A 23,037-nucleotide genomic window follows, 5' to 3' on the forward strand; every position below is an offset into this window, starting at 1 on the left:
GCTGGAGGTTTACTGTTTCTCCGTTGTGTCTATTTCCTTTTCCTGAGGAGGTGTTTGCCCATCCCACAGCCCAGCCCCCTGACAGGATCAGCTGTTACTCATCATTGGCTGGAGCTCTGCTATCCTCCAGGAAAGTCCTGTTAGGCAGGGAGTGGGAGGGCAGCCCTCTAGGATTAAGCTTTAGCTCCTGAGCCTGGCGACCGAGGAGTAGTGTGAAACCACCTCAGCTCTGCTGTCATTTTGTCCACAGGAAAAGTTTACCCTGTCACATTCTAAACCAGAGTGTATGTTTTCTGTCAAGAACCTTCCACTTTGGGACTTCCCTGGTGGCGCAGTGGTTAAGAATCCGCCTGCCAATACGGGTTCGATCCCTGGTCCAGTAAGATCCCACATGCTGCGGAGCAACTAAGCCTGTGCGCCACAACTACTGAGCCTGCACTCTAGAGCCCGCGAGCCACAGCTATTGAGCCCGCAAGCCACAGCTACTGAGCCCACGTGCCACAACTACTGAAGCCCATGCGCCTAGAGCCCAGGCTCAGCAACGAGAAGCCATCGCAATGAGAAGCCTGCACACTGCAACGAAGAGTAGCCCCTGCTCGCCACAACTAGATAAAGCCCACGCACAGCAACGAAGACCCAACGCAGACAAAAATAAATAAATTGAAAAAAAAAAAAAGAACCTTCCACTTTATGGACACCCCTGTGAGGACATCTCCACAAACACATGAAACCATTCCCCAAAGCCTCTTCCCCAGAGAGGATTCTTTAGCAGCAAAACTCAGGTTTATTAAAACAGCTATGACAAGTATAACAAATTTACATCTGCCTGTGCTAGGCCAGTGTATTTCTGTACAAACAACAAGATAATGCTAGATAATGACAGTTAACACTTTGAAAGCATAGCATACAAAACAACATTATCTTCATCAAAAAAAAAAAAAAACCTTCATAAAAGTGGGAAAAAAATTTCTCCCCCCCACCCACCAAAGGAGGTCTTCACAGGCTGGCCAGCTCCATCCCAACTCTGAGGTATCAAAGGAGTTCCAAGTGCAAACTGAAGGGATGAACAAGCAACTCCCCCACTCTCACATCCATTAAATGCACAATCCAGCTGATATCGTGGCAGAGTGCCTTTGCATGGAATGATTCAATAATCATAGGTTACTACATGCAAGTGGATATTGTATCAAATCCTGGATTCCTGTGCTCCCCTTTATCAAACATGGTGAAGAGAAACCAAAATAATGGAAACAGAGCACGGATTCTTCTACGTCTCCCTCCAGTGGTGCTGAAGGGCCCATGGTGTCCTGGGCGAGCATTTTCTATTTTTGTAGCTCTCCCCATTCCATGGGCCCAATTTCAAGTTGATTGAGTCATCATCTCATTCAGAATATGTATGAAAAGACATTTACCTCTGACTTGTAAACAACTGTCATCCCAGGGCTAACAGGTGCTGAGCTACCTAGGAATAGGAATTAGTCCAGAGAGGTCAGAAGCATCAAGTAGATTTTGAAAAAAAGGCACAACACAGTGAGAAAAGCAGTGCAAGATCAGGGTATGTTGACTATTCTTTATTTCCTTTTTCAGAAATGTGACTGGTTTTATATTCTCTCCGAGTGTTATTATGCCTTGGCTGAGACCCAAAGAAAGGACCAGATAGTCATATACTTGGGGAAATCAAGACCACACTAAGAGTTCATGTTTATTTGGCAGAATGGTAGAGAGGCAAAAACTTCCCCAAGAAATGCCAGAACCATGCCTTTGATACAAATTTACACTGATAAACTTTCATTTAGAATTTACTAGAATACTAGAAGGAAATCAAACTAAGATACCGAAAGTGTCCTTGACTCTTGGCCCAGTGCTCTTCACAATGAAAGTTTGTGGGCTCTGACCCTTGAAATTTGGCAGTGACTCATTTGCGGGCTTGGGTGAGGGCTGGCTAGTTTGGCCTCAGGGCACTCACAGAATGCCCTGACTTGTATTTGTGAGAAGACAAAAAAGAGTCTGGCACTTTTTCATATCTTCTTGGAAACCTAGAAATATTTGTACAATTTTCTGAATTTAAAGGAATGGAAGAAAGAAGAAAGCCAGATTCTCGTTTGTGAGTGCAGAATAAACTAGAAAAGAAGACAAATTAATAACCCCATTTTCCCTCCCTGTCACTATGTACTGGTCTGAGGAAGAAGGGCCTGGTGGGCTGGGTACATGCATGGTAAGAAGCTAGGACATCTGAGGCACAGATTCCTGTACGTGAAGCTGACAAGCTATTTTTTGGTCTCTCCTGGAATGCAGAGGATGGTGGTTTATTCTAGTTTCATATAATCTTCAATTTTTACCTCCTAATGAACGGTATTCAGAATATGAGAAGATAGTTTCAGAATATACACATGTTCCTGAAACAGCTTGGCTCTCAAAAAGTTGTCAGCCGGGGCTTCCCTGGTGGCGCAGTGGTTGAGAGTCTGCCTGCCGATGCAGGGGATGCGAGTTCGTGTCCCGGTCTGGGAAGATCCCACATGCCGCGGAGCGGCTGGGCCCGTGAGCCATGGCCGCTGAGCCTGTGCATCCGGAGCCTGTTGCTCCGCAACGGGAGAGGCCACAACAGTGAGAGGCCCACGTACGGCACAAAAAAAAAAAAAAAAAAAAAAAGTTGTCAGCCAGACAGCACATCTTGGTCTCAAATTTAGTGCTGTGCCAATAGCTTTCCTTCTTAGCATGCACAAAGGCAACAGCCCACAAAGGAACCCATCCCACCAGTGAGGAGGCAAGAGCCGCCTCTGCCCAAGTCTCTTGCACAGATAGAAAATGATTCTATCTCGTTTGTCGATTCCGTTTCAGTTCAGCAGCCATTTTCCATACAGAGACACAATTGGAAAGCAGTATCTCTTCTGGGAACTGAGATTCCATTTCGGGAGGAATTTCACTCTCTTTAGTCTCCATGTAACTCACCAGTGTGTCTCTCAGGCTGAAAAACGAAGGAACAAGAGACAGCGTTAAATAGTCATGTGACATAAGGAGACCATCACTGGTCACTTTTTCAGGTCGTCAGAGAACCAAAGTGCTCATGAAGGCCAGAAATAACGAGTCAACCAACTGCTGAGTTACTGACCTGGCACTAGAATCCTGGGTTCAAGGTTCTAGTACATCCCTGCTGCTCCCCACACTGCAGTGCACATACCCTATGGGATGGAGCTCCCCTTGATAGGGGCCCCGTCAGATGGTTCTAAGCACTCTAGTAATACATCTGCTTTACAAAAAAAGCCTCGCCATTCAAAAAAAGCTTATATTCCAGTTCATGATTTGTATTAACAAAGATTGTAAATTCTCTAGAAAAGGGATCTTCTTTCCCTACACTAAAAGTCCAGGATAGTAAAGACTTCTTGAATAAGTTCAAAGAATATAAATATAAATAGGCATATGCCATATACATAATGGAGGAAAATAGCAATTACAAAGTGTGTCGGTGAGGAAAACTGGAGTTTGACTATCTATTTAGAAAAACAGTAAAGCTAAATCCCTACCTCAGGCCACACATAAAAATAATTGGTTAACAAAACAAATGTAATATATAAAACTATAAAAGCACAGGAAAAAACATGGGAGAATACTTTATAACCTTGGGATAAGACTCTTATAGGTATATTTTTCCTATAGAGTCCTTGGACACTTCTGTAGGAAAATTCTGTCAGATTTGGCTTCATAAAATTAAAGATAAAGCATTTGTAACATAACAGATAAGATTAAGAAAAAGACAAATAGCCCAAAAGAAAAATAATCATAAGATATCAAGAGGCAATTTGGAGGAAGATATACAAATGGCTGATAAATATTTTCAGCCTCACCAGTAAATAGGAAGATACAAGCAAAAATGAGAAGAAGAAAATACCATTTTGGGGCCATTAGACTGGTAAAAATATAAAAGACGAATAATATCCAATGTTGGATATTCTTATACACTATACATTGGCGTAGCTTTTTCTATCGAATTTAAAATGCACATCTTTCTGACGTAGGAAGTCCACTTGTTATAATGAGAATATATGACTTTTTTGCAATTGGTAATGGTAAATCAGTGGGAAACCAATTTCTGCAGTAACATAAGAATGATTTTCACGTCTGTGGAAGATCTCGGGAGATGTGGCAGAATGTTGTGTGTGTGCCTCGCTCAGCAGGCTTACAAGCCTGTACCTCCACTTAGGGTTGAAATTCTCCGCGGTCTTGGGGTTCTTTAGCTTCAAGACCATCATTTCGTGAAGTTCCAGGAGGAAGGCATCCAGGCCAATCTGATTCAGGAAGGTGTTGAGCAGCTTAGCATTTTCAGGGCTGAGATCAACTTTGTACCTTGGATTGATTTCCCCAAATGGCTCCTGGAATGAAATAAGAACACATGACACACGGAAGCCTGGGAAGGGACCGTGCGGCTCCCTTGGTCCAGGTGGACAGGAAGAGGCTAGACTCACTTTTCTCAGTCGAAGCAGATGTTCAGACTTGTGGGCAGAGAGGAACTGCCAGAGGGAGATGGTGTGTTTTAACTGGCATCTGTTTAAGGCCTGAAAGAGAACAGAACTCCTGAATAGGAGGTGCTGTTTTCACTTGGCCCTGCACTGATTCCACCTCCCTCACTACGGAGGCACCTCTGCTTCGTCCACTAATTCCCTGCCTCATCTCCAGAACGTCTCTGAAAGCCCTCTCCCCGCTGCAACAATCTTGGGGTCCACCAGCGGCATGCAGTTTGCAGGCACGCCTCCGCATATTTGTGGCGCTGAGTCTAGATCTTTAAGTTCCGAGCACATCTCCGCCTTTCCCATCAGTGTGTTCTGATTACACTGTGGGCTGGCTGGGGGAGGGGGTGTTCTTGCCTCCCCTCCTTTTCAGGGGCTGCTTAGATCAGTACTCCCTGGTATCCCAGTAGGAAGTGGGGAGACGATGGAGGGGGACAATGCTGATTTCCTTTGGAGAGAGGCTGACATGAGACCCACCTTTGAAACCTGTGAGGCCTGATCACCCATCCGCAGCATGTCTTGGATATACACATTTAAGTGCATGTTTGGATCCCCCCCAGCTGTGCTCAGAAACCCCAACGTGACTTCTATGGCAGACAGAGCTTCACAGGCATCGCTGTAGGACTGCAGTTGTCCTCTGATGGCACTGATGGCCACGTTGGGGAGGGGGCTCTAGGAAGTCAAAAGCAGAATAGAGTTCATGGTTGGGGCTTCCTGTGCACTGCTACTTGATAAGAGTGCTCACCTTCTTCACTGCTAAGGCCACAAAATGGGACAGACTCTCTAACTTAAACAGCAGTAGGACTTCCCTGGTGGCGCAGTGGTTAAGAATCCACCTGCCAATGCAGGGGACATGGGTTCAATCCCTGGTCTGGGAAGATCCCGCATGCCGTGGAGCAACTAAGCCCGTGCGCCACAACTACTGAGCCTGCGTGCCGCAACTACTGAAGTCTACGTGCCTAGAGCCCGTGCTCCACAACAAGAGAAGCCACCGCAATGAGAAGCCCACGCACCGCAATGAAGAGTAGCCCCTGCTCACTGCAACTAGAGTAAGCCCGCGCGCAGCAACAAAAACCCAATGCAGCCAAAAAAAAAAAAAAAAAAAAAAAAAAACAAAGCCAAAACAGCAGTAGTTAACACTTGGTGCTTGTTAAGTGTCAGCAGTATTTAGATATGTTACAGAAAAAGAGATGAACTCACTGAATCCTCAAATCAACTTTGTGAAGATATGCATATGGACATATACATATATACAAACCACACACACATACATCACCCCCCCACACACACAACACATATAAACCAGAAAAGCAGGAATAAATAAGTTCTCTGAACCTTTTACATCAGCATACACAGTCATGACATCATTGCTAAAAAACTACAAGCACGAGATTTCAATCTGTTTATACTCAACAAGAAAACTTCTGCTGATCTGCTGTCCTGCTTGCTGTCTGGAAAGAGCCCTGGGCTCTGAACGTAGGGAGGCCCTGAAACTCTTTGGTGCTCATGGCAAATGCCCAGAGTGAGGGTGGAAGAGTCCTAACACGGATGGAAACACTCTGATAAGACAGAAGCACATGCAAATAAGATTGATCATCATCACCTGTGGCATTTTGTTCTTGATGTCCATGAAGAGATGTTCATAGTTCCAGTCATGTCTATATACCAGAGTGGGTATTCCCTAAAGTGAGTAAGAAAAAAGTCTTTGGAAATGGAATCCACTGTGGAGGTTTCCATCAAATGACAATATATGCTTGAGCAGAAACTCAAATGTAGTCCCATGCTATTCAGTTCAACACCAGGCAAAGCAGGCAGCTCCTTGTTGCCACGTGATGTCCATGTTTAACCCGTAATCTATGGAAACAGTGACATGAGGAACCCAGCCTGGCCTTTGTGGCCAAGCACATACTGTCACATAGAATACTGTGGCCTGCAGACCGCCGGGGGAAGTAGGTCATGAGGACCTCCCAATGGGACACTGAGCACAGACTGAATGAGGGGGCACTCTGCTAACAGGGAGAGCAGAGTGAATTAAAAGCAGCCTTGAGCTCAAATAGTTTACAGTTTAACTGCGGGCAGGGAAGGAGCATAAATATACTGAAGTACCATACCCTTGACTGGACCTGGAAGGAGCAAGTACAGCCCAGGTAAAGAACAGATGGGGAAGTGCAGGGTGCATTCAGGGGAGGGAGAGTGATCCAGTATGTGAGGTTATGGGGTTATGGGGAACTGGCTGGAGACAGGGTCAGGGCAAGGCCACAGGGCCTTTTAAGCCACATGCGCATCAAGGTTATCCAACAGGGTGGTGGGATGCAGATCTGGATGTAAGAAATGTGGGCTAAAGAGCCTGAAGGCAGGGACCAGTTGGGAGCTACCATAGCAGTGGAACTTAAGGACAGATGCTTTGAACTAGAGCAGCGGGCTCTGGTGGTGAAACGGGGGTGCCTGATGGCTATGGTGGTGAAACGGGGGCACCGGATGACAGACTGTGTGTGCAGACTAAAGGAAAAGGGGGAAAACAATGAGGTTTTGGTGGTGCCATTAATTATGGCATAGAAATCCAGACGATGAGTCCATTGAGACCTGCAGACACCCTTGGGGTAATGAAGTGTGGATCCAGATGCACAGACAGCTCCGGAGAGCCGTCAGCCCCAATGGCAGGGGTGGTCATGGACACTGGGGGTGTGGAAGAAGGGTCCATTGGTCCCTCCTCACTTTGAAACCACTGTGATCAAAGCCACACTCAGGGCAACTTTTGCAAGATAGACACGCCGACCACATAAATACAGCAGGTTAGCCTTGCCTTAAGGGTTAGCCTGGGCTTGCCCTGCAGGAAGCGGCTGATGATCTGGCGCTGGATCTTCTCCAGGTCAAACTCCTGCAAGGTCTCCCCGCCCTGCTCCACGTGGTACTGGCAGTTGGAGAGAATTAGTGGAATCAAGTCCCGCTCCACTTCGTAGCTGATGACGTGCAGGTCGGTGACCTCGGAGGCATCAACGGAGTAGCTGGGGGACAGATAGATAGAGCTCAGCACTCCAGTCGTGGCCTGGTGATATGGAGTCAGCTCCTGTCTGATGTTGCCAAGGGCTGTGCAGGTGAAGGGACATGCAAATCTGTGACACTTGTGAGGGTGGCCGAAGGGTATCTGTTCGAGAAGGACCTGAAGCCTGGCTCGCTGTCCCCAGGCCTGGGGACCCTGCTTCCCTGCTTGTGCCGCCTCAGAAACGACTTCCTGGGCTGAAAGGGTGTCCCCTGCTGCGGGCCTGCACACTCACCTGCTGTCTTCCTTGGAGAACTTGTCTACTGCGTAGACAATTTCGTTGTGCAAGTTAATCAAGTAGCTGACTAAGGCGGTGGAGCAGAGGCCCCGGCCCTGGCGGCGCGGCAGGATGACTTCAAAGTCAGTGTCCAGATCAAGGGTGCAGCTGCAGTAGTCTTTAGGTAGCTTGATCTCACCTTTAAACGACAGAGGGGCAGTCACCGCCCTGCTGTTTCTTTCACAGCATCAGGACTGGGAGCCCACCACGGTGGGAGCGGGAGCAACGCAGAAGCCACCTCAACAGCACAGAGCTGGGAACCAGGCGTGCTTTTGCTTCCCATCTCTATTTTATGTGCTGATAAGTTTCAAAACTCCTTTTTGATACCGTATTTATAGACTCAAGAGGACTGAGGGTTTGCTCTTCCTGATATGTTATGCACTCATCTCAGACACCCCACCAAGAGTCCTCAGATCCAGCATTAGATGCACACAGCATGGCACTGTGCAGACGTGGAACAAGAAGAGTTAGGCTGGAGGGAAAGGGCCTTCAGAGAGGTGCTCCTATAATGTTTAGTGTTAAAGGGGATTTGACACTTACCATTGATCTCCAGCGATCGCCTCAGCTTGTTCCACGTCGACAGAAAGATAATGATTCTGTTGTAGGATAACTGCCTCAGCCCACCTGTCAAAAAAAAACACTTGTGAGAACTCCGAGATAACACCTACCCCGTCTAGGTCAAACCAACAGAGTTACTTGCTCTTTGACCCCTACCTTCATGCCATCACCAACACGTTCTAAATGCTGTTTAAACTAAAGCTGAGTTTGAGGAACCAGAGAGGGAGGTGCTTGTCTGTTACAGCAAAAGCCTCTAATGTGTCCCAGGGATTCACAGCACCTACTGCTTTATGCTACAAGCTTAGGGTACAGAGCACACATTAGCCCTGAACTGGAGTCTCCGAGTTGGACTGATCCTTTTGAACCACAACATGGATCGTCCTGATCCCCTATGAGAGCAGAGACCTACCTGAATTGTGACTGCTAATGAAACTTTTGATGGATCTGTATTCAACTTCTGAAACATTCTGGAATCGTTTCACTAGATTCCTTTGCAGGGCCAGAATCTCAGGCAAGAATTTCACCAGTCTCAGTTCTGCTTCCTAGAGAAGGGAAGACCACCAGGAACACTTTTTAATGTACTGGGGAAACAGACTTCAAGGCTGGCTCAGGACGTGTATTTGTAGTTTAATCTGGTCAACATGCCATTTTACATGATGACACATAATGATACTTGAGAATGGGGAACAGGCCACACCATTCTTTCAGCAAGTACCTAGTGACTGCTTACAACGTGTTGGCCAGTGTTCTTCTACCCTCTAGAGGTTGGGGAGCAAACCCGTAGGGCCGACACATCAAATGTGTTTGCCAGAAGCTGATGAAAGAAAGCAGCCTCTTGAGCCCATGAGATGGGCTAGGTGTGGAGAGGAGCTGCTGAGAGCAAGAAGACCAAGCTTTTAGGCAATGATGCTTGGCGCTATTCTGGTGTCGTTCTGAAGACCTAGGACCTAAGCTTCTTCAGTTTAATGGACCTGTGCACATCCGTGACAGATCACAGTATTAACACAATGGCCTTCCCGCTGGGAATTCATTTTCATTAACTGACCCACAGAAATTTCTGAGTCATCTTACTTCTTCCTAGACTGCATATATTGGTCCATGGAGGGAAATGATTAGAAAATCTATTGTAGAGAATAAAAGTTCAAATGGATTAAAGTTAGGAACCGTTGTGTAATTCTGGTTCTAAAAGATATGACACACACTTTACTGCTTTCCTCCCCACAATCCCACCACCACCCTCACTCCGAATGGTTCAGGAACAGGGAAGATTCTTTGTTTGATTTTGGCTGTGCATCCTCAACTCGAGTTTTTTTATTCAACAGACACTCATTGGTGACTAACTGCTCCAGGCACTGGGGGCAGGGGTGAAGATGAAAAGACAAAGGAAACATTTTCATTGTATTCTTTCTTGCTGAGTGATTGGGAGAGACCCTCCTGGCCCTCAAGTTCTTTACAGATACCTGCTAATTCCAACTCGTGTACATATTTCACCTGTGACTTTATGTTTCAAACAACTCATACAGATTGATGTGTCTAGAGATCTCTGCTCTATCCCTGAGTCTTCTGCCAGAGACATTCTATTCAAAAATCAAAGTAGTCTGATGGCTGTCCCATTCTCAGGACTAATCAGACTAAATGAGTGGGGCCTTCAGGTCTCCAGGGGACACGTAGGCAGCATTCACGGTGAGGCAGCCTCACCTTCTGCAGGAACTTCCAAAGGATGGGCACTGTTTCTTTGCCATTATTCTGCTCCACAACGTGCTGGAGGTGCTCAATGGTGATCCTTTTCCTGCAGCTCCACATCTTAGAGCAGTGAACCATGCTTTTCTGGGGCAGGTGGGGCAGGAAGGCCACCGGATCACCGTACACGATTTTGGCCACAGGGTTGGAGCTGATGCGCTCATCTTGGCTGATCCGAGTGTTCACCGCCAGGAGGGTTTTATCTAGATGCTAGGTAAGGAAAACGACATGGGATCTGGAAATGAGATGCTACTGCAGACAGGCTGGACACCTCGTGACCTTACCAGTGGGCAGATTCAGGGACCCGCCCTCCTTGTTTTAGCCCGTAATCAAATATTCATATTTGCCATCTTTTATTATAATTTATGTGATCATTATTTGTAGGTTCTTGTCTTCCCAAACAGAATAAGTCTCAGAGACCTATATTTCATTCATTCATTCATTCATTCATTCATTCATTTATTGATCTTGCTACACAGCATGTGGGATCTTAGTTCCCTGACCAGGGATCAAACCTGTGCCCCCTGCAGTGGAAGGCAAGGTCTTAACCACTGGACTGCCAGGGAATGCCTCAGAGACCTTTATTTTATTACAATTATTTTACTTGATGACTTCTATTTTCTGATGGGCCTAGTTACTCTCAGTAACATTCTTATCTGACAGGGTTTATTTCTCTGCCTCTTGCTCTCACATTCTGCTGTGAAAAGTAACGGAGAGAAAACTACTGCCTGCACTTTCTGAACTCCCAGTAATTCCTCAACCTGACACACTGACCAGCCTTGGGAGGGGACAGGATAGGGTGAGGGCAACAAGGGGGTGGGGTGACCGGATACAGAACACCTAAATCTGTGGCTTAGCCTAGGGCTTCAATAAGGGACACTTCCAGAAGGGACAACAGACCGAGCACTCAGTAGAGGCCCAGGAAACACCCTCCCACACTTTTCCAAAGTAGCCCTTACCTTTAGTTCAGGCAGAATAATAGTCTCAACAAGCTTTTCCCACCTGTTCCTCTCTTCTCTGGTTGACAATTCTGCGCCAAAATTTAAAGACCCTACAAAGAAAAATGTGTGTGTTACCAAGAAACAAGAGCAATCTGCATAAACACTAAATAAATGTTAAATTGAAATAATGCTCCTTTTGGGGGTGGGGGCGGGTTTATCTTCCTAAATTAATCTCAGCGTTTAAAAATGGCTCCTGCTGCTACCGCCAACCTCATGATCTTCATGAAGAAACTTAGAACTCTAAAAACTCTAACCCACATAATTATCATCTTATTATTATCATCTTATTATCATCTGAACAAAATTACTGAAAGGACAGTACTTTAAATCAGAAGCCCAGGGGCAAAATAATGGTGGCCAGTGGTAGCACCAGCTGCCTCAGCTGCTGCCAGCTGGGCTTGAGAACGGAGGTGGGACCCTGTGGATGTCCGCGTGATGCAGAGTGCTGTGGAAACTGTTGGCATGCTTCTAGAATTAGATCACTTTGTCAGTATGATACTGGGTGAGCTTACCTAGTTTGAAGTTGCACTAGAATGAGAGGCTTAAAATAAAATAAAGTTTTGCTAAATGGAAAATATATACTGATGTTGGTTTCTGGCAAAAAAACTCCTGAAGTGGGAATGGATTTTCTTGTGAAGTAGCAGAACTTTTTATTGCTATTGTTATTATTTTAAATAACATTGTCATTACAGTGGTAATTTTAAAAGATTTTTGCAGATAAGCAAAAAGAAAACAAAACTGTTCTTAATTCCACCACTCAGAGGTAACCCTCTTACTAACTTGTCTTACAGACCTTTTCTTTCTGTGTGGATTTTAAATTTTAAAATAGAAAAATTAGCTTAGTGAACATAATAGATAGCCTGCTTTTTCATGTAACAAATTATGGACACGTACATATATTAAGTCAGCCCACAAGGGCAGTATTTTTTAGGAAAAGCAGATGCTGCCCCCCCAAAACAGGACAGATGTACAAAGAGACCAAGTTCCAAGCGCTTATCAAACATTAGTCTCTCTGATGGTGCTGTCTCTTTAACACACTTCACCTGTTTGGGACAACAATATGTTCCCCATACAGTGGGTAAACTACAACCGAGGCTGACTTTTGAAACTTAAGCCTCCCAAATACACTGGCATTTAACACGCTGAGCACACCCAGCAGGGGATCAATGGAAAGGTCCTCCCCTCCCCCACTCTGGAAGGTGCATGTCTTCCTGCTTCCCCTTCCTCTCCCTCTGGGGTCCGGACGAGTGCGCTGCTTCCTCTGCTGGCTGTGCCCCACGCCCCTCGGCCCCATGCCCGCCCCTCGGCCCCATGCCCGGCTCCTCACTGTAGCCCTGCTCTCTGAGGAGGTGGCTGAGGACAAGATGCACCACGCTGGCAGTCTCGTCTGAGCTCCTCCCCAGCATCTTCATTAACTGCTCCAGGTCTCTCTGGATATGCTGCAGCAGAAACCCTTTTGGATCCCTCACCGGAGGCTTAATGATGTTCATCAAAGCCTGTGGGGGCAAGGGGACAAAACGTCAAGCAAGATCTTGTCTGTGGAGGAGATGGCAAGTTCAGGAGAGGTCAGGAGGGGTGAAGAAGCAGCCCCGAGCCGGAGGACAGTCTCTAGGAGGGATGTCAATGTGATTCAAACAGCAGTGGCGAGAGAAGGCTCAGGAGCAGAAATGACCACAGTCTGAAAACAAGTGCCTTCTATATCCTCAGTGTGAAATAAAGAATTTTCAAAGCCTGAACTTTTTGCTATCATGGTTAATTAACTTAAGGAAATGCAGCCTGCTCTCTTTCTTCCCCAGAGCTGCAGCAAAGACAGGTAAAATCATGGTTATGTTAGCCTCTCCATTCCCAGCTGTGGACCGGAGACATAGAGCCGTTCATTAAAAATTGACTTTACATAATCTGACAAGTAGTTCCCCCTTACCACCCTAGACCACAGTGAGAAAAATTAGGATACATGAATTTTATATTATGTTTCGCATTAGGTAACAATGATATATTTGAAATCCACAAGAGGTGGCTAGAACTTTTTATTTTTTCCAACTATTTAAAATAATTTATTAAACATTTTAAATGATTTATTAAAATTTAAAAGTCAAAGTACAAATTATAAGAATTACAATTAAAAATTCAGATCAAAATAGTTTAAATAATGCTAAATTTTTTATTTCAATTTTGATTTTAATTAAACCTTCTAAAATATTTTCAGGCTTCCCTGGTGGCAGAGTGGATAAGAATCTGCCTGCCAATGCAGGGGACACAGGTTCGAGCCCTGGTCTGGGAAGACCCCATATGCCGCAGAGCAACTAAGCCTGTGCACCACAACTACCGAGCCTGCACTCTAGAGCCCGTGAGCCACAACTAGTGAGCCCACGCACCACAACTACTGAAGCCCACGTGCCTAGAGCCCATGCTCCACAACAAGAGAAGCCACCGCAATGAGAAGCCCGCACACCACAACGAAGAGTAGCCCCCGCTTGCTGCAACTAGAGAAAGCCCTTGCGCAGCAACAAAGACCCAAGAGAGCCAAAAATAAATAAATAAATAAATAAAAATTTTAAAATAAATAAATAAAAAATAAAGTATTTTCATATTAAGTGTTTTAATTCTAATGTTCGATATCCATCTAATTGTCAAAGTAAAGAACCGGTATCATATACAGTTAACTTGAGGTCATATTGATATCACCCTGCTGGTTATCTTTTATAACTATTTCCTTTTTTAAACTTTCAACGAGTTACTTTTAGAATAAATCTTATGCCTTCTATGGAAAAAAAAAAGAATTCATACCAGGCTTCAACATGTTTCATCTGAACCTACATGCACTAATAAATGTAAGCTAATAAGATTTGTTTTATATTGTAAAGCATTCCTTGTGTGTTACTATTGCCAATAATATTCTAATGAATGAGAACACCTAGAACCACAGATTGGACCTTCAAAGAGGACTAAGAAAATAGTTACTTATTTCTACCAAGTATCCTAGGTAAGGATACTTAGTTATCAGAGAAGCAGTACATTCATACTCTGTGAAAGGAAGGGATGGACAAATTCATTAATCTCTTTTCCCTTACCCAAGCACTCTGCCACTCAGATCTTCCCCATACTCCCTATATAGTTTCTGCCTCTGATGTCAGTAAGGGCACAACACACAAACCTCACAGCATTCAAACCCAGGAAGTAGTCTTGTGCTTCAAGGGGCAAAATCAGAGAACTCTGGAGCGGGAAAGGGGTTAGTCACAATGAAACCAAGCAGGACCCTGCAGGGCCTTCCCAAGAACTGGCTAGGACTTTTTAGACAAAAGGATTCACTGTGAAAAAAATTACTGTAGAAACCAATAAACACATGGTTGGGCAGTACAGTGCTCTACCTGGGGACTTTGGGCGGCTCCCCAAAGCATAGCCAAATGAGTGAGTAGCCGGATGAGAAGGAAGACCACTGGGGACAGCTCTCGGTCAGATACCATGGCCTCGCCTCTCGGTGGTGGGTTTCCCAGCACGTGGCCAGTCTGAGTTCTGTCCATCTTGTTTCTGGAAAGGACAAGAGAAGACAGGGTGAAGGCTGAAGATCACCATTTCTTCTCAGCTCTGGGGGCACACTTCCCATTCTTAGGACCTGGAGACCAGGTTCAGAGTTTTGAAGAAAACAATGTTAAATTACATATTCTACTAAGCCTAGACTACTTTCCTATATTAGAAGATTTTTTTTGTGGGGCGGGCCACACCATGCGGCATGTGGAACTTCCCTGACCAGGGATTGAACCCATGCCCCCTGCAGTGGAAACGTGGCATCTTAACCACTGGAACACCAGGGAAGTCCTAGACCACTGTCCTAAGAGTCTTCTTCTTCTTCTTCTTCTTTTTTTTTTTTTTTGCGGTACACGGACCTCTCACTGTTGTGGCCCCTCCCGTTGTGGAGCACAGGCTCCGGACACACAGGTTCAGCGGCCATGGCTCACAGGCCCAGCTGCTCTGCGGCATGTGGGATCCTCCTGGACCGGGGCACTAACCTGTGTCCCCTACATCGGCAGGCGGACTCTCAACCACTGCGCCACCAGGGAAGCCCGAGTCTTCTTCTTTATAGACTGACCTCTCTGGCTGACTAAAAGCCCACAACAGTGTAAGGTGGCTGTTTGTGAAACTAGTGGTTGCCAGTGGGGAGAGGGAAGGGAGGAGGGGCAGTATAACGGTAGGGGGTCAAGAGGTACAAACGATTATGTATAAAATAAGCTACAAGGATATACTGTACAATACAGAGAAGATAGCCAATATTTTATAATAACTATAAATGGAGTATAACCTTCAAAATTGTGAATCACTAGATTGTACACCTATAACTTATATAATATTGTACATCAACTATACTTCAATTAAAAAATAATAATAATTTTGAAGGACTTTCCTGGTGGTGCAGTGGTTAAGAATCTGCCTGCCAATGCAGGGTACACGGGTTCAGTCCCAGGTCTGGGAAGATCCCACATGCCGTGGAGCAACTAAGCCTGTGTGCTACAAATACTGAGCCCGCACATCACAACTACTGAAGCCCACGCACCTAGAGCCCGTGCTCCACAACGAGAGAAGCCACCGCACTGGCACGAAGAGTAGCCCCCACTCGCCACAATTAGAGAAAGCCCGCGTGCAGCAACGAAGACCCAACACAGCCAAAAAAAAAAATTTTTTTTTGAAAGCATAAAAAACTGGCTGTTTGTGCTAGTCCTGGGGCCATGTGTCAGGATGGAGGTCTGGACCTGCTTCTTCCACTGAATCATTGTCGGGGTCAGGGGAGCAGACAGGCAAAGGACAGTCAGAGTTTGGAATAGCTGACATTACCATGGGAATATGTACACACTGTTCTCCTTTTCCCAAATCAAAAACTGGGATCCAAGGTCTGGCAAAGGATTTGGCATCACACCCAGATGGGAGGTATAGTGTGATGGGTACATTCAGTTGCAAAGCTATTGGAGATTCTAGGACATTCTGATAGTTTATGGAGATAACAGATTAGCATATTTTAAACTGTAACAGCACTAAAAGAGCTAGAATATATGATGAACGTAGAGAGGTCACACCTCCTATTAAGGGAGCATGTGTAACCATACTCATCTCATGAGCAAGTGTGGGATTATGAGATCAGATTTTTAGCTGGATTCTGAAGTATTTGATAAGATTGACTATGTCTCCTCTATTTTTCTGGGAAAAAAAAGAGTAAGCTAAGAGAGTTTATAAGTGACAAACTTAAATGTGCCTCTGAAATTGGTCACCTGTTTATGTCAAGCAATTTCTACAGGGGTTGTGCTCAGGATTCAAATGGAAGACATCTGAATTAACAAGTATTAATAAGTATTAACGTGTGGTCTGCTTTGCATTAAGAGCCCAGTTAGCCAATGACAGATCAAATGCCTCACTAATGAATGACCACAGGGACCTTGGCGTTGATATCAACAAGACCCAGGTCCAAATGTACAATAGTAATTGATACTATATTTAGTATTGATTTATCAGCTGGAATAGAAACAGCCCCAAAGCCCATGGTTTGACTGCTTAGAAAGGAGACAACATCTTACATACTCGATAACATGAAATCCATCCTTTGGTTTGTGATCAATCCCTCCAATTGGAGTACCACAGTCAATACAAAAGCTCTGTTCCATCGGCAAGCCACACTAGGATAAACAAAAATGCGACCCCAGTTCAGTTTGGACAAATGCCATCATGCAAATGAGCACATACTTACCACAGGAGGTAGCGGACGCTACTACGATTGCTTCCTTTAGCGTATGTGTGTGTCAGGTGGGGCTACAGGAGCCCTGAGAGACAGGGCAGGCACTCCATGCCAACTATGTTGTATGTGGGCAAATTTAGACTTTTAAAAAGTAGAGACAATTTAAGTTTTATTCCTAAATAGTCACTTTATAGACAAATATATAAAACTCAACCTTCCTTTCTCATATTCATCACTGTTTTCCATTCATTCCCCCACCTATCACACTGGCCTTACTGCTTCACTATCTAACACCAGGAATACCATAGCAGCTTCCAAACTGATTTCCCTAACACCATTTGGACTTTTTTATTTTTAAAAAACGTAACCATATGATTCACTACTTCCAAAGGCTCATTTTTCAAAATCAGATTGTGTGCTACTATATACACTGAATAACAGTCTATCACAAACCAAACCAGTCTCAGATTCCCAGACCACAGAATTTCAGGAGCAGTTTTAGGAAGAATCTATTTTAATCCTGTTTCATGGACAAGGAAGTAAGAAGCTCAGAAAGATAAAGTAAAATGCATATATCAGGTTTATCCTCCAGGTCGCTTATTTATTAAATAACATTTGTCTGTTTCAATTCAATAGCCTGTTCTGAGCAAGTATGGATGACACTATGAAGGGCCCTGGCTAGATGCTTTGGGATTCAGAGATGAACAATACACAGATCTTCCCCCAACGGGCTTAAAAGATATGTGTCTCGTTTTCCTATCCTTTGGTATCTAGACCCTATCTCCTCCCTGGGATAGTAATCCAGCCTACGGTCTAGTCAACACTTTGTCGTCACATAAAGACCCGTGTCACTGATCTTGTGCTGCAGTGGCCAGGAAGGACGGCCAGCAGTGCTTCCTGTCCTGCAGTTTTGTCTTTCAAGGGACATTTGGCAATGTATGGAGGCAGTTTTGTTTGTCACACTGTGTGAGATGGGATACTACTGCCATCTGGTGAGTTGAAGCCAGGAGTGCTTCTAAACCTCCAACAATGCCCAGGCCATCCCCACAATAAGGCATTATGTCCACAGGGCTGAGACTGAGAAACCCTGGCTGGAAAACCTTAGTACCATTTGGATGTTTAGTCATAATACCTAGAATAGCCGGCAAAATGAGTCTATGTTCTCCCGAAAGGTCCAGACCCTCATTATCCATCCTCCTCCTCCACAGCTCCCCTCCTCAGACCTGGAGGAACACACATTTTGAACCCCCCAAACCCTACCCTGAATACCAAGACTCACCTCGCCTACAGTGCACGCGTGACCATTGGGACATGCTGTTAAAAGAACAAGACACATGTTGGCTGGTGAGGTTTCACCTAATGACCCACGGTTAAAAGGGAAAGCTAACTCCCTCCTCTCTGGTCTAACCAAATGCTGACATGGATTTGATGTCCCAAGCACATTACCAGAAATCTTGAACTTTGCTAGATATTAGAACTCATTAGATATTTGATACATACCAGGAGCTCAACTGGTATCACTGAAAAATAATGTCTGTGTTTAATTTCACAAAGCAAAGAGAAACTAGATTACAGGTTCATACCAGGGATTACTTTTGGAGGCAGGGTGGATAGTATTTTATACCCTCCTATTCACTCTCTTTGATTTTTTTTCTTTTTGCTATGAGCAGGTTTTATAACAACTTTTAAAACTAGTTTAAAAAGATTATCTACTCAAGGCAACAGCAAAATTTACATAAAGTCATGGGTTATAGTATTTTCTCCTTCAGTTCTATATTTCTAAAAGAACTATCTTTGGGTCAAAAACGTGGCTGCATTGTGAGCTGGCCCTTGACTGAGCCTCTCATGTGGTTCCCAGCACCCCCTTCTCCCCAAAGGGCATATTCCAGGGAACAGAAGTGTACCCTAAAAGACCCTTTCCCTGTGACTAAGAAAAAAATAATCTGGCTCATCCACATTCAACAGGGTACCAGTTCCTGCAAGCTGTTAATGTTCTGCAAAGGCAACCACAGCAGAAGGAGGCCGGCACATTAGGACCTTCGGGGACAAACCCGTGGACCCCAATTCTATAACAATGTCTCATGTGGTTTTAGGATACTCTTCAAAGCTCAGGAGTGGGATTCCACCTCAGGCCAACACTTACTGTACCAGTGGACTCCTTCTAGACCCCTCCACTTCCTAGCTTGAGCAAGCAAGTCTTCAGGCATCGTTGGAAGAAAGGCATTCTGAAAAGTCAAAAGAGCAGGGCTGGTTTTAGCTAAGTGAGCATATCGACGGGCTGTCACTGATCAGCAAGAGGCCTCGAGTAACAACGTGGCCTTGATTTTCTTTCTTCTTGACCTAAAAAGCTCTCTATGAAGAACATAGAACAGCTCCCTGTGAGATAACAAAGGGCAAGACAAGTTTTTCACCATCATTGTGGACTAAAGGGTCAAGTGAGACAGAGGCAGATGGAGAATCTAGAAGATAAACAGGTTCAACAGTTTCTGAGGTACTGGCTGGGTCTCTAAAATTTTTCCTGTGAACGTGGATGCAATCATATCCTAATCTTACCGCCATGAGGTCTGGGGAGAAGGCCAAATTCTTCAGGGGTTCCAAGACTTTGCTTTGTCCACAGAGAAGGATGGTTGCAACATGAATAGCCATTTCTATTACTGTCCCTTCAAGGCTGTTGTCCCCAGGACCCGTCCTCAGCAGGGGTAGTTCATTGTTCACAAGGGATATTGCAAAACGTCTGATATCAGGAGACAAGGTCTTTCTTTCCTCAATGAATTTCTCCATAGCCTCACATTGCTGACAGGAAAGAAATTAAAATACAACAAAGCAGAATATCATGTGAATAGTGAGAGAAAACCAAAGGTTTGCTCTTATGTCACTCAAACATTTTTGATTGCAAATACCTATCAAATATCAAGGTTAAGGGGAATTCCCTGGTGGTCCAGTGGTTAGAATTTCGCGCTTTCACTGCTGAGGGCGCAGGTTCAATCCCTGATTGGGGAACTAAGATCCCCACAAGACGTGTGGAACAGCCAAAAATAAATAAATAAATAGACAGATAAAGTTATTTGCATTAAAATAACTGATTTTTTTTTTTAAATATCAAGGTTAGGATGGCTAAATGGTTGCTGTTTGAAGGGAAATTATCTGGAAAAGAGAATTCTCCTGTACAAACACAGAAACCACATACCCAAGCACTAGTTTTCATAATTTTGGAAAACATTATCTTATGTTCTTGACTGTGTTTTAACTGTTACTCTAAAAGCATTGGATGAAACAGAAAGTAGTTGCTCCACACAAGAAGGCTGGAAACCCTGATCCTAGAATTTTAAAAATTTGGGGTATAACTAGTGCTTGTGACTTTCACCTCTATTCAAAAAGCCCCTCCAAATTATGAGACTATGAACACAGCCCTGAAGGCTGATACTCACCTGTGGCTTAGGATGGAGGTTTGCACTGTGGGATCTGTACAAAGTCGCGACCTCTCTAAAAAGCGCTAACATTAGGTGGGCGGCCTGCTGAGTTGTGGAGCTCCTGCAGGCCTGAAAAAGCAAGGATATCAAGTGAGACTTTAAAAAATCTAGCTCACGGCCAGAATCCCATGTGATTTGTATATGAATATGGAATGAGATCAGCTCTTAAGCCTTGGAGAGGTTGAGGGAGCCTTTCCCAAGACCCTGGGCGCCTGGGACCCTGCACCTCAAGGACCATCTTCTGGAAAAACAACTGTTCATAAACATCCTCATATTAAACTCAATGCATATTTATCAGATAGCTTACAACAGAAGTAACAGAGATCACCATCTGTTCTCTTTCTGACTACTTCACTGGTCCTAGAAACTTTTCCTGAGCAGAGATAAGATATTTATTTCCTCTTTTCCCAGCAAAATGCCAGGGTAAACAAGGACTCAAAAAGGAAACATGAGCAGAACAATTGAAAGATTAGATTCTAAGAACCCTGTATCTGTTAAAATAAACACATGCATATGCCTCTATGGGAATTATGAGGCTACACAGATACAGGTTTTGCTTCCTGTGCCATCACATGTCTGAGCTGAGGAATCTTGGAGGAAGTGACTTTTTAGCAGGGTCTCAAAGAAAATAATGGACATAAATGAATCAATCAGAAAGGAGGTGCCGGTGGCCTCACGCAAACCCACCACCCCAAATCAACCACTGATGCTCCCCTGTTTGCCAGGCGAGCCTGTGAGGCCGTGCGCATAAGACTTCTGATGCAGCATGTCACCCTGTGGGGCCTCTTTCACTGCATCATTTGACACCAACAAGACAAGACTTAGGCTCTGAGGGGCCACTGTGTACACAGAGCAGTCCCCCAGTCCCACATACCTCCAGAGCAGTCTCAATGGCCAGGGGCTTGCACTCCAGAATGGCTTTGCCCACTGCATCGCGGAGAGCCTTGTAGTTGTCCCCATGCACCAGATACTGATCCATCTGGCCTGTATGATCCTTCTGCAACCCCAGGAACACAGGGGTTAATCATGGTGAGGACAGTGTGAGGAATGCTTAGGAAAGAAGAACCTTCTTGATAGGTAAAGGAACCAGGCAATCATAAGAGGTTTAAAGGCAGCTGAACCCGGTTTCCAGGTCCAGACTGAGGCATGACATCCCACTGCTGTTTGGGAGGCACCTCCTCAATAGATGAAGAGCGGGGAGTGGGTGAAAATATGGGGGAGGTGATCTTGTGGCTGCTTTCCTTCGGCACTCAGAGTAGGGCACCAAAGGACTTCAGTACGTTAGCCCTAAGCTCCAACTGGGGGCAAACAAAAAGCCAGGATTTTTAGTGCCGTTTTTCTAACTCCAGGACAGTAAAAATTCATTCATTTCTGAGCACTAGGAAAGGACCACTGAGCAGCCCTGAAGCCAAAATGGCTGCAACTCTGTCATCCTTAGTCCTTTCCTATCTCGCCTGCCAAGGATAAAAAGGGCTTATTCTGAAAGCTGAAGGATTTTTCTTTTTTAAGTATTTATTTATTTTTCTGGTTGTGCCGGGTCTTAGTTGTGGCATGCAGACTCTTAGTTGCGGCATGCATGTAGGATCTAGTTCCCTGACTAGGGATCAAACCCGGGCCCCCTGCATTGGGAGCATGGAGTCCTCACCACTGCATCACCAGAGAAATCCCTGGCTGAATGACTTTCAATTTGCTAAAAGCCAAAGCCACAGAATCATTATTTTGCTTTCCCTGTGTCAAACTCTATCAGAAGTGATGCCTACATATGCTGCGCAGGTAGGTGACAAACACATCACACATACACACGCATGCACACACATATCTTTCCCCTAGGCAGGCAGTCTAAACGTGATCACGAGCTGGGTCAATCAACTGAAGCACAGAAACAGAGGAGGAGACCAGAACAGATGCACGCATTTTCCGTGATGGGTGTGGGAGAAGGTCAAGGGAGGAATGGAGCAGCAGCAGCCCCGCTCCTGGGGTTGGGGGGCAGGCAGTGTGGAGCTGAGATAGCACAGGGGCTGCTGGGACCACCCTTCTTACCTGCTGTGCAATGACTCCCCTGGGAAACACCCAGTGGGCCGGATGGTCCTGTCTGGAGAGGCTCCGCACAAACTCCATCCCCTGCTGGCTAGTGAGCTTCCTCACCAGGTATACTCGGTACCAGTCATTCTGGACCCGGGCACAGAAGTGCTCCACCTGCCGCAGGTAGCGACACTTCTCCTCCGCCATCTCTGCAGAGCCAACGAGAAAGGCTGAGTGACAGCGGGGGTACTTGTTAGTTAACTGTCTGGAACAGAGGCTAGTAAGAGTTCCGGGGCCTCCCCTTTAGGGAGGAATTCACAGTGAAAGAACTAATCTAGAAGAAAAGGGACATGGTACAGACCAGTATTACTCCGAGAACCAGCTTCCCACACTTCCTGAATTTCTAAATCATGGGGGCTCCCGGCCTGTGGTCAAGAAAGTTTGGGAAGAAGACCTGCCTGAGCCCTCCTGAAGCTCAGAGAGGATCTCAGAAGCCTTGTCAAGACAGAGGCGGATGCGGGCCATCTCCTGCAGGTACTCCACCGAGGCCTCGCCAGTGGGCTCTCGGCTGCATCCCACTGGCCGGTACGTCTTAAGGAACTGGGCTTCCTCTCTTAGGTATTTCGATTCATCCCTTATGAAGAGAGTATTATTCTTCTCATGTATTGAATCCTAGGGAACATAGAACCAGAAAGAAAGGATATTATT

The 23,037-nt window shown here is 45.3% G+C and overlaps 1 protein-coding gene across 5 annotated transcripts in view; it reads right to left on the reverse strand.

Moving 5' to 3' along the window:
• Nucleotides 1-257: 257 nt before the first annotated feature.
• RNF213 (ring finger protein 213) overlaps nucleotides 258-23,037 on the reverse strand; it is a 120,344-nt gene continuing 97,564 nt past the window's right edge. For 4 of the 5 annotated variants that reach the window (XM_082603990.1, XM_082603992.1, XM_082603993.1 and 1 more), the window contains one exon: nucleotides 22,578-23,001. In XM_082603990.1, coding sequence (XP_082460116.1) covers nucleotides 22,738-23,001 — 264 coding nt within the window. In that variant the 3' untranslated portion in view covers nucleotides 22,578-22,737. Of the gene's footprint in view, nucleotides 2,966-4,188; nucleotides 4,368-4,460; nucleotides 4,551-4,979; nucleotides 5,175-6,105; nucleotides 6,184-7,305; nucleotides 7,508-7,777; nucleotides 7,959-8,359; nucleotides 8,444-8,786; nucleotides 8,920-10,075; nucleotides 10,328-11,076; nucleotides 11,169-12,445; nucleotides 12,615-14,486; nucleotides 14,647-16,683; nucleotides 16,779-18,116; nucleotides 18,152-18,980; nucleotides 19,063-19,390; nucleotides 19,631-20,265; nucleotides 20,377-21,181; nucleotides 21,305-22,347; nucleotides 22,539-22,577; nucleotides 23,002-23,037 lie in introns of those variants that run through there. The other variant, XM_082603994.1, reaches the window with a different exon arrangement.

Source organism: Mesoplodon mirus, assembly GCF_964341445.2.
Source record: "Mesoplodon mirus genome assembly, chromosome: 18".
NCBI lineage: Eukaryota > Metazoa > Chordata > Mammalia > Artiodactyla > Ziphiidae > Mesoplodon > Mesoplodon mirus.